We start from the raw sequence: 16,399 nt of genomic DNA, 5'->3' as shown, positions 1-16,399 counted from the left end.
GTTAAGAAAATTTTAAGCTAAAGCAAGTTAGTCCAAAATTAACGCAGCCCTTTCTGAAATATTGATCCAGGGGATGGGGGACCCTGAATAAAAAGCTTAATTACTAAATTGAAGCCTAGCAAAAAGGAAAAAAACCTCACTTTTTTGCGGGGCCCTATAGTAACCTGAAATGGCGCCGCTGGTGAAAGCAGGGAGTTGTTCCTCCCCGTGAGAACGTATTTAAAATCCTCGCGATGACAGCTACGGTGACAAAGCAGGGTGGTGCTCTATGATGAACAAAACGTTTCCTGTGGTTCCTTCCTTGTGAACTACCATCCACTAACAGAGTTATTCTCTTAAAACTGAATTTAGATTTTCGTGTAATTTTCCTCCAGGATCACAGCTGAAAAAGAGGGGTATGTCATAAGTGGTCCAGATAACGCAGGGGTCTTCAAAGCTCGGAAACTCGCTGAGGTTGCTGTTACAGCGATTGACAAAAGAACCACAGCTCCCTTACAGGTCAGTTCAATCCTCAATCTTCATCCCTTCTTTTTATGTTTTGTTAAAGGATAATGCTGCAATCGACAAAATAAAATCTTCTGTAGGTTAGGAATCATGTAGAGAGAAACGGCTTGGCCAAACAACATTTTAAACCAAAATATCATGAATAATATATTACTAGGTGCAAACTGCCTACAGTCTGCTGGTAAATTACAGAATTTACCAATTATTTTACTCACTAAGTTTTATTGCATTTATGTTCACAGTATCTCAGTAACTTCAGGATGTGATTATTTGTCAGTGCGCTGCTGACGGAGAGTATGTACATTATTTTCCTTACTGCATAGATCATATTAGTTGGCTGTAGATACGCCACCCATCATAACGTTTTTGAAAATAACAAGAAGGAAGTCATCATTTATTCCGCCTTCAGGTTCTTTACTACCCAATCCGGATCTCTTAATTTTGAGGTGGACTAGCCAAGCTGCCAATGAACAGACTGTTTTGTCTATTATTCCATGAATTTGTGTGAGAGTATAAAAATCTATGAGTGCCTTTTGATAAGTAACCGTGGGAAAGTTGTTGCCCTTGAGCACATGTTAGAGATGTTATGTCTCCACTTACGCTGTCTACTGCGTCCAACCGTTTCATAGAATAATAGCTACCAGAAAGGTAATTGGCAGATTCTCCTGTATGATCTCGTACAGTCACATTTTTGAAGCGGACTCGAGGAGGTTGAAATGAAGACGATAATGGCGGAGCCGCAATCCTCCGTTGCCAGAACCGTGAACTCGTGAAAATTTTCTGATTTTGAATGCTTCATGTTTCTAAAAATTTGGTAACATTGTATTCATAATGCTTTCTTACAGTGTCACCAGATTGTGAAAGGAATCTCTGAATTCTAATTCCCTTTTTTTCTGCATCATTTGGCAGCTTGAAGCCCTAATCCAAGTAGAATCAACCAAGACAATTCAATCCTCAAAGGATTGCGTCCTGCCAGTTTTTTTTTTTTTTTTTTTTTTTTTTGTAGAAATCTACTGCCCTGTATTGAAGTTTTGGAATGTATCCAAGTCTTAATCCAAGTGAACTAGTAAATGGAATTGGAATGTGATCTGCCTTGATTTATGTGGTTTTCCAACCATTTGGTGTTAATTATCATAAGAGCCTGCGCTCTTCGAATCTTTGAATTATGAGCTAGGTTCTATACTGCTGCGAAAAGCTCTCTTAGACCTGCAGGAGGAACAGTCAGTTTGCCCTCAATCAGCTGGGAATGTTTGGGGGCGGGGGGGCTTCAGGGCAGGGGTTTAGAATTTGGAACCAAACCAGTGGGCGCGCTGCTGAACATCGAGAAAGCTTTGGTTCCCTTCCCACGGGGGAGGGGTGTCCCTATTGATTACGCTGAACGGGACCTCTGGTGGGTTGGAGACAGGTTGGAGACAGTAGTTGTCTCAACTAGATTTTATCCCCCAATATTAAGCAATTGAAAAATAAAAAGAAAACTATTGAATTGTTTGAATGACTCGGCAACACTTTGTACTAGAGTTCACCGTTTGTTTTTACTTCAAATATCCGAGCTTCAGGACGAATGTCCAGGCTTAACCTCTATGGGCTCTGTATTGATGACCAATTTAATGAAGCATCAGTGTTTAAACTTTTGTTTCAGCCACCTTTGTGGTTGATCCTCGCCAGGGAAATTCTTAGAAAGAAATATACAATGGGTCTGTTGCACGCGTAAATTCACTCGAAAATCACGTTGGACACTTCAACAAAGTCTGAAATCTACTCTTTAACGCGCTATCTGCGTAGTTTGTAACGCGCTTTTTCAACTTTACCGCGCATGCGGGCAGTTTTTCTTGGTGGCCGGCAGTCAGGTTTGCCTGGAAAGAGACCTAATCTGAGGAAACAAACAATGTTGCGTAGTATTTCAATTGGTGTTGGATAGTGGTGTCATGTCATCATGACGTCACTACCCATCGCCTCTCACCGATGGTCATCATCCATCAACGAGGCATTCGCCATTCTTGCTCTTGCTTGCTTGTGATCATCATATGTATTTGTGACTGTTGAATATTTGCATTTCTTGCATTTCTTAATAAAATGCCTTAGTCTCAACCCAGTGTTATGTTCTTGTGTGCAACCCACCGATCATCTTAAATCATGGCGACGAGGATAAAACGACGAAAGAAGAAGGATTCCAGCCGAGCAGCGGGATAAAGACGGCGACACGGCGGCTCGACCACGCAAAACGGTGGCCTAAAATGGTATAGTGCGGCCAAGTTTTTTAATGTCGTGTTCGTAGCACCAATTCTTCTTTTAAATTTTAGAATATCGATTCAGTTCGAAATGTTTTAATTAATTTTAACGCGTTCGGTCTTCGAACATTACCTAAGTTCCTCGCTAATCTTGGATCAAGTGCTTATTTCAATGTCGTGTTCGTGACCAAATGTCGTGGAATTTTCTTCAAATGTGTTAAGGTCCTCCTCAGTTCCTCGCCAATCGCGGAACTCTAGATAATTAAATTATTCCTCGCTAATCGTGGAATTTCTATTGCTCCTTGCAATTCTTTACGTGTTTATCGTGATGGAGTTTCTCATCAAGCCATCACCTCTTGAGGTGAACGAAGACATCCTAAAGAACTGGGAAAAGTTCAAGAGGCAGTGGACCAACTACAGTGTGGGAGCTGAAATCAGTAAGAAGGACGCAGCAGTTCAAAAAGCGATCTTTTTGAACCTAATCGGCATTGAAGCAGAGGAGCTCATCAATTCTCTGGATCTGGCTGATGACATAGCTGACACTGTAGCAAAACTCACTTCAGCTCTTGATGACTATGTCAAACCCAAATCAAACGAAGTGTTTTCGAGGCACCAGTTTTTTACAAGAGTTCAAAAAGAAGGTGAAGATTTCGAAACTTTTCCTCTCGCTCTTAAAAAACTGTCGGAACATTGCAATTTCAAAGATCTCCAAATGTCACTCATTCGGGATCGAATCATTATCGGTATTAATAATCAAATTCTTCGCGAACGGTTGCAAGGTGAAGACTATGAATTCGAAAAATTTGTTAAATTGTGTCGTCCGGTAAACTCCAAGCCAATGAAATGGCCAGTGACGCGTCGAAGACTACTGCTATCGATTGGGTCAACAATCGTAGAAGTCAGCAAAACATCTCAACAACAACGCCGACTCCAAGTGGTCGTCAACAACAACTTTCACAGTCACCAACCAAGCAATTCAACTGCCGGAATTGTGGGTACAAGCATAAAATTCGCCAGTGTCCAGCGTACGGTCAAAAGTGCACCTTGTGTCAGCGGCTAAATCATTTTCCAAACAAATGCCGGTCCAAACCTAAAAGTTCAGGTGGCTCTAAACCTACTCCTAAAACGGCTGATCAAGTTAACTTACAAAATCAGTGTGGTCATTGTTCATCCATTAGTGATCCGGGTCAGCTTGAAAATGTTCAAGCCAAATCGTGCGGTTGTTCGGAAGATATTAATGCTAGTGACTACCTGTATATTTCTGAAATCTCAATGATACAACCGTATCAGTCACCACTAGTCAATAACTTTCATCTCCTCAGTGCGAAAGTGAATGAGTCGAACAGTTCGTCACAATCTGAAGAAGTTAATGTTCGTATCGGTCCTGCTACCCCTGATGAAATCAACATCCATAGTGTAACAACTCCTGATAGATGCTGGATGGAAAACATCATTGTCAATGGCCAAACTGTGAACTTCAAATTGGACACCAGAGCTGAGGTCAACATTCTGCCACGCTGCATTTTTGATCAAGTCAAAAACTCTTCAACCGTCCTCCTACAAAGCAAAGCGATGGTTCTGGGCTATGGTGGTGCTCCTATCGACTCCTGTGGACATGCCGTTCTAGATTTTAGACTGCCAAATCAGAGTCTTGTCCGTAAGCTTTCATTTACAATTACTAATGTAGGGAAAACTCCCCTGTAAGGTTTAAAGTCATGTGTTTGGTTAGGTCTAGTCACTAGAAATTTTGTGCATGATATTGAAAATTTCAAATCCAAAGAACAAGTTATTGCTAACAACCAGGATACATTCAAAGGTCTTGGCACATTCCCGGATAAATGCGCCATTAAAATAGATCCACAAGCGATTCCCGTTGTAGACCCTCCAAGACGTCTTCCGGTACGCCTACTGGAAAAACTAAAGCGCAAACTAACGGAGTTAGTTTTGTTTGATATTATTTCGCCAGACACTGAAAATGTTGAATGGTTCTGCAATCTTATTATTGTGGAGGAAAATGGTAAAATCAGAATATGTTTAGACCTCAAAAACTTAAACAAAGTAATCAAGCGTGAATTTTATTTAATTCCAACCTTAGAGGAGATCAAACCGAAACTAGTCAATAAGAAAATATTTTTTGTACTTGATATTAAAGACGGATTTTGGCACTGTCAGCTTACGCCTGAAGCATCCAACTTATGTGGCTTCCATACACCCTTTGGTAGTTTTAAATTTCTACGCATGCCCTTTGGCCTTGTCAACGCCCCAGAAGTGTTCCAAAAACTTCTGTACTAAATACTTTGGGGACATACCAAATGTAGTTATTTACTTTGATGATATTCTAATTTACGGAGAAACTGACAGAGAACATGATATTGCACTCGCGAAAGTACTGAGCAGAGCATGCAAGTACAACATCATGTTTCATTGTAACAAATTTCAGTTCAGGCAAAAAGAAGTACGGTATATGGGTCACATAATTAGTGCTGATGGTATACGTCCCGATAATGATTATAGCCAAGCAATCTTCGATCTTAGAATCCCTAAAACACGTTGAGTACTGCAAAGTGTAATAGGAACTATAAATTACATTAGAGACTATGTTCCAAACATGGCTGATCTCATAGAACCATTCAGACCCCTTCTGAAGAAACAAACAAAATTTGTTAGGACAGAAAAACATACTGAGCATTTCAAAATAGTTAAAAAAAACTATCTGTGAAATTACAAGCTTGCAAAATTTTGACCTGTCCAAAGAAATTACTATCCAATGTGACGCTTCAAAAGGCCTGGGAGCTTGCCTACTACAGGAAGGTCGCTCAATAGCGTTTGCGTCAAGATGTCTAACGAACGCTGAAACGAGATATGCGCAAATTGAGAAAGAAATGCTGAGTATCTTGTTTTCTGCTAAACGTTTTCACAATATTGTGTATGGTTACAAAATTATAGTCGAAAACGATCACAAACCATTACAGGCTATTTTCAAGAAAAGAATAACCAGAGTCATGTCCAACCGTCTTCAACGGATGCTTCTTAAACTTACTCCTTATGATCTGGAAGTCAAATATCTGCCTGGTAGATAAATGTACGTAGCTGATATGTTGTCTCGGAACTTCTCTAGTAAAATAGTCAGTAATGATGAAATTGATTTTGATGAAATTGTACATTACCTGGAAGTGAATTTTGAACGGTCTAACAGTAAATACAGAAGCCACGATGCAAGACCCAATTTTGGCACATTTAAAAAAAATGCACCTTGAAAATTGGGATCAATGCGATGATGTAGTGTTAATGCCCTATTTCAAATTAAGACATGAAACAGAGATAAACGATGAATTTTTTTTTTTCAAAACCGTCTCATCATTCTGGCTAAATTACAGGCTTCTTATGTTACTTTACTCCATGGTGACGCCCATCTAGGTATTGGGAAAACTATCCAGAGAGCTAGGTCCATTTGTTATTGGCCGTCATATACCTCTGACATTGAAAAATTTGTAAAATCTTGCGCCACTTGTAATAAGTTTCACCCTAGTCAAGTTAAAGAACCTCTAGTTCCGCATGAGATTCCCACCTCACCATTTTATAAAATTGCAGCAGACATTGCGCAATTCCAAAGTAAACAATTTCTCATTGTCACAGATTATTATTCCAAGTGGCTCGAGATTAGGCCCATCAATAAAAAAACAGCTTCTGAAGTTTTAAAAGTCTTTAAAGATATTTTCCGAGTGTTCGGTATACCTGCCCGTCTGATACCTGACAATCAACCTTTTAATTCACACGAAATGATAGAATTCTCAAAAGCATATAATTTTACAATTCAGACTTCTAGCCCGAGATATCCTCAATCAAACGGAATGGCTGAGGACGCTGTGAAAAAAGCTAAATTAATTCTAAAGAAAGTTCATGAAAGTCATGGAGACTTGGATTTAGCAATTTTAGAGCATAATAATGCACCAATTAGTAGTTTGAATAAATCACCAGCGCAGCTCATGATGAGTAGAACAATAAGAACAAAGCTGCCAACAAGTGTAGCAAACCTGAAACCGCAACTTTGTGATGTGACTGATAAAATTATTTCAACTCAAAATAAAACAAAGCATTATTATGATAAAAGTGCCAAATCCAAACCTGACTTTGAAGAAAATGAAAAAGTTTGGTTGCAAGACAGTAATCAATGTTGGTATCCAGCTGTGATACTAAAGAAAATTGAAAATGCACCTATATCCTATCTGCTTGAAAATCAGCAGGGAGTAACATTAAGGAGAAATTCTAGATTCATTAGCAAGAGCTTTAGTACAAACGTGAAAGAAACAAATAATTCAGGTGCACTTCTCTTATTTTTTGATGATGAGCTAACCGAGAATAGCACATCATCAAATAAGTCAGAAAGTGCCCTTGAAAATGTAGTTGATACAGAGCTACAGAATCGAGAATCACATTCTAGTAACTCTGAGAGAGCTCCTGAAAATGAATTTGAGCCAGAACTCCAGGATCAAGAATCTCTTTTTAGTGACCCTGATAGTATCATTTCATTGGATAGGTCAACGTCTGAAAATAGTGAATTAGACATAACAATAATTGAAAATTCCACAATTATAGATAACTCGACTGCAATTCAACGAATTTCCGCTCCAGAAGCTCAACCCTCAACACTTGTGAGTCCCACTATTATTAGGCTTAGGAACTTAAGTCGAGGCGTACCAAAAAAGCCTGACCCTAATTTTGTATCTAAATGAGTAGTTAAAACGTGTTATACAAAGTTGACTTGTATTCTTTGAACCTTAAATGGAATGTGTTTAGCTAAGACCTTATTTGTTTTTCTTGCTCTCGCACAAACATTTACCAATCTCCAGATAAACTGGTAATTGTTATGTTTTAATATTTTAGATCACTGTTTTTTTAAATTAGATCATTAACTCTTGTCCCTTATCATAATCTTAGCTCAACTTAAAATATTAATTATGTCTTGCTAAGAATTTCTGGTCAATCGTTAGCGATGCCCCAATGGTGTCATACAATTTTCAACGCACTATTTCAACTAATGGTGTTATCAATGTCAAGCGGTGCACATCGCAATGATGTTTTAAAATTCAAACCTGTGCCTTCCAATAGTGTTTAGTGAAATTTCTTAAATGAAGCCCCAATGGTTTCGGTTAAATTGTAAATTATGATGCTCTAATGGTATCTACAAACCTGAATACCCCAATGGTGTCTCTTCAAAATTAGTAAAGGAAACCCCAATGGTTTCAGAGCAATTTTTAACTACGGAGCCCCAATGGTTTCAGACAATTTTTTATTACAAAGCCCCAATGGTTTCAGATCAAATTTTATTTACAGAGCCCCAAAGGTTTCAGACAATTTTTATTACAAAGCCCCAATGGTTTCAGACAATTTTGTATTACGAAGCCCCAATGGTTTCAGATAATGTGTATTTACGAAGCCCCAATGGTTTCAGATAAGTTTTAATTAAGATGCCCTAATGGTTTCTAAAAAACAAGTGTGAAGGGGGAGGTGTTGGATAGTGATGTCATGTCATCATGACGTCACTACCCATCGCCTCTCACCGATGCACACTGTGGTATTGGACCTGAAAAGCTGGCCAAAACTATTTATCACCAGATATCGCAGAGTTTTAAAAATATTTTACAATTAGTACTTCTTCTTAAGTGATAATATGCACAATTTAACCATCTAACACATCATATGACAATTTGCGGAGATTTTAAAGCGGATGGAAGAAGCCCTCCAAAAAGCCTTTAAAAGGACGCAAAGTATTGGACTAAAGCGGTGCATTTAGACGAGTTTCTCCTTCACCTATGCTCCACTTTTCGAAAGAAGGACTCTCTATGACCTCATTAATGGTTTTTTTTAAGAAACAGCGTAAGTCACTTCAAAATTTTTGACGCAACAGCCGATCTCTCATGTTGAGGAGTAATTGTACATTTCTCAAAAAAATTAATATGAATCATTCTAGATATTAGATTTTTGACAGTTTTGAATCAAAATTAGTGCTAGTATGAAAATGCTGGGACCTCCATATGATGATTTGAGGATAACTTATAAGATAAAAATGAATAATATTGTAATAAGAACCATTGTAAGGACAGAACGCACCTGTGAAAATGATTCATTTTGATAGGTTCCCTCCTGACCCATGGTCCATATCTCGAAGTGAGGGCACTCAATGAGCTTGTTCAGCAATTCGTAATTCTTGCATTTTTGGAAACTAGAGAGTGCACAGAGTTCACAGGAATTTTCCCCGATTTTTTTGAGCAATATTAACCCACGAAATACGAGTCCAAAAGTCCGTATTTTGGGCTCCCATTTAAACGCGCGCTGCTTGGCCCATCTCAAAATGGCGCCCATTATCTCCGTCCGGCGGTGGCCACACTTTTGACCCGGCATGCCAGCGAGGTACCTCTGCATGCCTCTGCCGTGTGTGGGTCGTGTAAACAAACGAAGATTGATAACACAAATGATCCAAACAACTCGAAATCTCTTAATTTTAATTAATTTAAATCCATTTTCGACTTCAACCAAGCATTTGGCATTAATATTCATCGTATTTTACAACCAGGAGCCACGGCCTATCGGCTCATTTTAAGGTGCATTCTGAAAATCAGTCTTACAAGTCCAGTGTCCAAATCCAGACTTTCTTCTTTTACTTTTTTTTGACCATTCTCTTTTCATTTTCGCCTCAAATCAAATGTTTTGCAGTTTCTTTGTCTTAAGTATGTGGTCCTGAATTCATTCAAGAGTTAGAAGTTCACCATTTATTTAGTATTATAAGCCTTTTGACCTCTCAAGCTTTACCGATATGATCTCATGTAGTTCAAGGTTTCTTTGGCCCAAACCAAGTGATTACACATCTGATGTGTGTCATATGGCTCTTCAAATTCGCAGTTTAGAACTAAATCAGAGACTACAGTTACTTAATCCAGTTCTGCTCTCTTGTTCAATGTTTTTCATAAGTGTTTGTTCGTGTCTGTTCTTCATAAGTGACCACTGTAGTGCATATACACAGCTATGCTATCGGTACAGGTATTATTTCTTGTTTTCTACAGTCAGGACTTTCTCTTAAGCGCAATAATTTACCAAAGAAATTCACCTAGTTGCGTAAATAATTTGGTGTATAGATATTCTGTTAATGTCTCCTTGCGGTGATGCAAAGTTTCTGAGATCTGTCACAAGTGGATTTTGCATTTAGACGGTCACTCTTGTCTGATAAAATTACTGCTCTAGCAGCTTCAAATTTATACTTTGATCTCTGATTCATCACTAAATGACACTCATGCGGTGTGATTTATCTTTAATCAGTTCAAAGCTATTTCGACAATGAATCATCAAAGGTCCGATCGAAGAAGGAATTTTCTGGTGAGTGCTGCGGCTGAACCAACATCACAACTCAACTTTCAAAAGCATCAACTTATAAAAATTTATCAGGAAGTGGTAATGGTAAGAGGAAATCATGGTAGTGCACGCTTCTTTCATAAGCAAATTGTGCGCTTAAAATTTCAAAATCTACTCACCTGCATGTATATTTGAAGAGGAATACGACATGATATGTAGCAGGCTACACTTCATCTATGAATAATACGTAAATTTGCCTTGAGAGCATTCTTAGGAAACTTCCACAATTTTTAGTTTTGTTCCTGGGAGAAAATTTTGAGATGACTCTGCTGGTATTCCCAGGGTCTTTTCAGAAATTTTGTACTTCATAGGTATCATCAAATACTTAAGTATCAACAGATATTGTACAAGACAGAAAATTTATTTGAGGATTCCTGCTAGTATGTTGTGTTTCCTGCAGCAACAAGGCTCATCATATTTCATGGAATGAACTAATCAAAAACTACTTACTAACCTACAGTTTCGTCAGTTTCTTGTCTTTCTAGAGTGAAGAAATTATTTTTTTTCTCTCTATTTAAGAATTCAGGGTGAATCAAACCTGTCCAACAAAAATTTTAATAAAGTCCCTTTGTTCAGAAACACCTAAGAATCATTTCAATGGTAAAGTTGCCGACCATTCTTGTTAAAAGTCCGAAAGTCGGCTGGTTTACTGAATTTCTCAGGTACAGACGGATGGAAGGATTTTGAAAAGACATAGAATTACATCCTCCCATACGAATAAGTCAGGAACATGGCCATATGACACACATCAGATGTGTAATCACTTGGTTTGGGCCAAAGAAACCTTGAACTACATGAGATCATATCGGTAAAGCTTGAGAGGTCAAAAGGCTTATAATACTAAATAAATGGTGAACTTCTAACTCTTGAATGAATTCAGGACCACATACTTAAGACAAAGAAACTGCAAAACATTTGATTTGAGGCGAAAATGAAAAGAGAATGGTCAAAAAAAAGTAAAAGAAGAAAGTCTGGATTTGGACACTGGACTTGTAAGACTGATTTTCAGAATGCACCTTAAAATGAGCCGATAGGCCGTGGCTCCTGGTTGTAAAATACGATGAATATTAATGCCAAATGCTTGGTTGAAGTCGAAAATGGATTTAAATTAATTAAAATTAAGAGATTTCGAGTTGTTTGGATCATTTGTGTTATCAATCTTCGTTTGTTTACACGACCCACACACGGCAGAGGCATGCAGAGGTACCTCGCTGGCATGCCGGGTCAAAAGTGTGGCCACCGCCGGACGGAGATAATGGGCGCCATTTTGAGATGGGCCAAGCAGCGCGCGTTTAAATGGGAGCCCAAAATACGGACTTTTGGACTCGTATTTCGTGGGTTAATATTGCTCAAAAAAATCGGGGAAAATTCCTGTGAACTCTGTGCACTCTCTAGTTTCCAAAAATGCAAGAATTACGAATTGCTGAACAAGCTCATTACCTTTGAAATTGCCTTTTTTAATATAAAACAGCGTAAGTCACTGCGAAATTCGTAAGAAAACCACATATCTTACTTATCGAGGTGCAATTGTATTCTTTCTCAAAATTTAGGTTTTGAATCATTCTCGATATTTAAGTGTTAACAGTTTTGATTTAAATTGTAATAATACGTTAATATCATGCAGAAGGTATTTTCTATAAAAATTCGTGGGTAGTATATATACTCTGACCGCAGAAAATAGAAGTTGATAATAATGGATTATTTAATTTTAATGATGTCCCTTTACAATCTGCTGGCTTAGGAAAAATCGTAAAATAACTTTTACGAGGCTTCAAAATGTGCCTCTCAGCGTAATTTCATGGTGCCAGAAGGCCACTTTTGAAGCCCCACCCCATGGCTGCATGGACTCAAATTTGTCTGTCAATGTAAAACATGGCATAAATATGTCTATACTCAAGGATAATGCACGAAGAGATGGTTAGATAACGGATTAAACATTTTTGCAAGACTTTAAAGTGATCCTCTCATCCGCTTTCAAATTATTTTTTTCATCCCTCTTTCGGGGGCGCAGGGGCTAGAGAAAAAGATTGCGTGACCAAGTATCACCCAATTTTGTACTAAATGGGTCAGAGCTGTTGGAAAAATACAATTTCAGTTGTTAGTATCGATATAATTTTTCTCATTCATGTTTGTGACAATCGCTCAAAAGTCCATCTTTAAGGTCAAAAATTTCAATTTCCTCAGTTTTCCTCAGTCTGTCACCCCTGAATCCTGAAAATACCCACTTTGGACTATAACATTTCGCATTAAACCGCTTGAGCGCAGTTGAGTGCAAAAAGAAATCGGACTCTGAATTTCGAAAAAAACGTTTACTTTTACATCTCTTTTCAACCTCCCGTGAAAATCACTACAAAAGGAAATTTCGAAAATACTGTGGGTAGTTGTGTAGAATATACCCCTAAAAACGTGTTGCATATCGCCGAACTTCCCTTTCATGGCCGCACAGTTGTAGTAAACTGATCGACGAGTAGCGCGCCGAAACATATCAAAATAATCGCTAAGAAATAGGTAAGTTCGTGGTCTCTTCACGGGAAATTGAGCCACTCGAAAAATGGCACATACATGTCTACTAGGGTGAAAAACAGTGTAGATTTCGATTCGAATATCACATTCGTTTTCCAAAAAAAAAATATTTAAAATTGAGGTTTTGGCCAGGTTTTTCGGTCAAATACCACAGTGTGCGATGGTCATCATCCATCAATGAGGCATTCGCCATTCTTGCTCTTGCTTGCTTGTGATCATCATATGTATTTGTGACTGTTGAATATTTGCATTTCTTGCATTTCTTAATAAAATGCCTTAGTCTCAACCCAGTGTTACGTTCTTGCCTTAGTCTCAACCCAGTGTTACGTTCTTGTGTGCAACCCTCCAATCATCTTAATTCAATTGGGGCAAAGCTTTTGTTTTTGCAAAATAAGAAAGAAAAAGGTAACAAATGCTTGAAAACGATTGAAATATACGGTAGAAGAAATCAGTCGAATCGTTTGTTTATTCAGGTTAGTTTTTCTTATTCTCCTGCCTGTGCAAACCTGGTCGACAGTGACAGAATAACTGCTCACAGACGCGGGAAACTTATAAAAGTGTCTTACAAATTACGCAAATTGTATGCTAAGGAATGAATTTCAAACTTTTTTGACATACCTAACGTGATTTCCATGCGATTTTCCTGGTAGAGAGTACATTTATTTGGCTGTACCTCTTGCGAGCAACAGACCCATTGGGACTTTCTTTTGATTTTTGCATAACTTTCTCTTCTTATTTCAGGGAGTGCTTATTTCCTTATCGGGACATGAAAATTACCGCAGTAATGGACAAACTGATGCCACTGGAAATATCAGTTTTCTTTCATTAAGTCCATCTGAGTATTATTTAAGACCCATCATGAAAGAATATCGCTTTCTTCCATCCTCCAGGATGGTCAGTGTCAGCGAGGGTGCTACAGCTGAGATCGTGTTTAGGTTAGTATGCTTTGTGTCTAAAGACTTAGAAAACCAGAGAAGTTAAGATAAGTCAGTGAGAGAAAATGTGTAACCGGAAAAGTTGAGTACTCATGTGTAAGATTTTGATTTCTTGCTTAACTTCATGGCGGCTCTTTACTGCAGCAGGGCCATTCCACGTCAACTCAACCAAGCCTGGTACCCGAACCCTTGGATCTGGCTAAAAACTGGTATACAGGGCCCTTACATCATTCTAAGAAACTAACTTGAAGGGTTTGCCCATCCAATGCTCCGTTTGCAAGATATCGACCCCCCAAGATGGGATGAATTTTTGCGGTGGTCAAAAGAGCCCGTTTTAGGGAATCAAATTTTCTCGACCTCCCTCACTATGAGTCCATAATTCTTACAAAGAGTGTTTCTGAAGCAACTTTGAACATAAATCCTAAATATTCCATCAAAACTGAGCTAAAAATGATTTAAATGGCCATAATTTAGGGTTTTTTATAATTTACTAATTTCTTGCCTCTCGACATTCTGGACTTTCGACATTCTCGACATTCTGAACTTTCCAAAGTACATACTGTCGTATTTTCGATTTTTTCCCCCTAGTTCAAGCTTACGATGTATACTTTTAGATTATGTACATTATTCAATTGCTATCGGATGGCCTAGGGCCTAAAAATTTCAAATAGGCCAAAAAAGGTCAAAAATTGGTAAAAAAAAAATGACGAATTTTTACACATTGGAACCCATCGATGCACAATAGTAAAAGATAAGTACTCGAAAGTATATTTGAAGACTTATATGTAACAACAGCGGTCGCTGACATCTGCCATTTTTAGGGCAAATGCTTATTTCGAATTCTGGAGCCCTCAAGAATGCCTGTGCAAAGTTTTAGACTTCCAGTGTAATTTTTTAGGGGAGATATGAACTGAAAACCATGTTATTTGTAAAAACAGCAGATATGAGAATCCACTGTTCTCAGTGTTCTCCTCGGCTGGAGCGGCAGGACACCGCAGAGATTCTAACGAGCTTGCGATAACTGCCCAAGCACCGGCCATGGGCTGCAGCTGTCACTCAAATAACATATATCTGGATCATTTTGCCAGAATTGATGAATTTTCAACGGATTTGATAATTTGTTCCTTGTTTTTGTTGTAGAAGTTACAGACGGTTTAGTTTTCTGTTGAATTTGATTAAATGACTCAGCATTGACATACTTTTGGTTCATTTCAATCGTTTCACCGGCCTTACCCTTCCTGAAGACTTTGTGTCATGCATGAAAAAGTGTTTTCAGTAAAAATAGCGGATGTCACATTTTTTTCAAATCGCTGTTACCCCTTCAATTTTTCACTTACTTAGATCGAAAAATGTGTGTTTTTACAGGAGGAGTTGCTCTTCATGAAAATTTTTATAAGAATCCTCTCGCTTCCACAGGCGGCAGAGTGCAAAGCTTCGAAAACTTCAAACCCGATTTTCTCACAATGTGAAAACTCGACATCCGCTATTGTTACATATAAGTCCTCATATCTTAAGGTTGAAATAGATAAAAAAAATTGGAAATAGTAGTGACCATTCATCAGTTACATTGGTTACCGTGCGAAAAATTGTCTTTTTTCGTCATTTTTTAGCATTTCCGGCCAATTTCTATTAACTGTAGGTCGTTAACCGATCGATGGGTATCTTTAAATGTTGATAAATTGGTTTTATACATTTTGAGGTGGAACTGGAAAAAAAATAACCATAATTGAATTCTTTACTTTAGAGACACGTGGATTAATGTGTAAAAATTCGTCTTTTTTTTTATCAATTTTTGACCTTTTTTGACCTTCTTTTACCTTTTTTGGCCTGTTCGAAATTTTTAGGCCCCAGGCCATCCGATAGCAATTGAAATATGTACATCATCCAAAAGTATACATTGTAAGCATGAACTAGGGGGAAAAATCGAAAATTTGACGGTATGTACTTTGGAAAGTTCAGTTAGAATGTCGAGTGGCAAGAAATTAGTAAATTATAAAAAAACCCTAAATTATGGCCATTTAAATCATTTCTAGCTCAGTTTTGATGAAATATTTAGAATTTATGTTTAAAGTTGCTTTAGAAACACTCTTTGTAAGTATTATGGACTCATACAGAGTTTCGCTGTGGAGTCATAGTGAGGGGAGTCGAGAAAATTTGATTCGTTAAAACGGGCTCTTTTGAACACTGCAAAAATTCATCCCATCTTGGGGGGTCAATATCTCGCTATTTTTGGGGTTTGCTTTTTTAGATAATACTCACAGTATTTCATCAATAAGAAAACATAAAGATCTTATGCTAAATTACCATAATCAAAAGCAATATTGATAGAAAATTTCAGCCTAGATTCTGACTACACCACTAAGACCATGCAATTGGCTTGGTTTTTTCCAATGAGAGAACCCTCATCAGGACAGGAACGCGAAACTCTCTCAGATTTTATGATATTTTTGGTTTAAATGTGTCCGAGGAGTGGAAGATTCTACTTTCTTGGAGGAAAAATTTTGAGTCTTTAAAAAGAACTAATCATGAATTTTTGTGAAGATGGAGGATGATCAATTGAATTTGAGGAAGGATTTGAACTTTCTGCACAACTGACCAAAGCTTGTTTATTATATTTTCAGTGGAGAACGTGTTGCATTTAGTGTATTTGGTAGACTGGTGGCATTAAATGGTGAACCGGAAGAGGGGATCTCTGTTCAAGCAACTGGTATTGGATCACCAGCTTGCACTCAACTCGTGGAAGAAAGCTTGTCTGAAGCCAATGGTCTTTTTTGTATTCGAGGTCTTCAGCCACAGGTAAGC

At 38.0% G+C, this 16,399-nt stretch overlaps 1 protein-coding gene across 3 annotated transcripts in view; it reads left to right on the top strand.

Annotated features, from left to right (window-relative positions):
- The window catches only part of LOC109040889 (BOS complex subunit NOMO1), a 213,725-nt gene that overhangs the window by 171,933 nt on the left and 25,393 nt on the right, over positions 1-16,399 (top strand). For all 3 annotated transcript variants that reach the window (XM_072297222.1, XM_072297223.1, XM_072297224.1), the window contains 3 exons: positions 375-498; positions 13,404-13,597; positions 16,219-16,393. In XM_072297222.1, the coding sequence (XP_072153323.1) occupies positions 375-498; positions 13,404-13,597; positions 16,219-16,393 (493 nt within the window). The remainder of the gene's footprint in view (positions 1-374; positions 499-13,403; positions 13,598-16,218; positions 16,394-16,399) is intronic.

This window comes from Bemisia tabaci, chromosome 2 (genome assembly GCF_918797505.1).
Source record: "Bemisia tabaci chromosome 2, PGI_BMITA_v3".
Lineage (NCBI taxonomy): Eukaryota > Metazoa > Arthropoda > Insecta > Hemiptera > Aleyrodidae > Bemisia > Bemisia tabaci.
The sequence above is the reverse complement of the archived record's forward strand: the minus strand, read 5'-3'. Positions and strand labels throughout refer to the sequence as shown.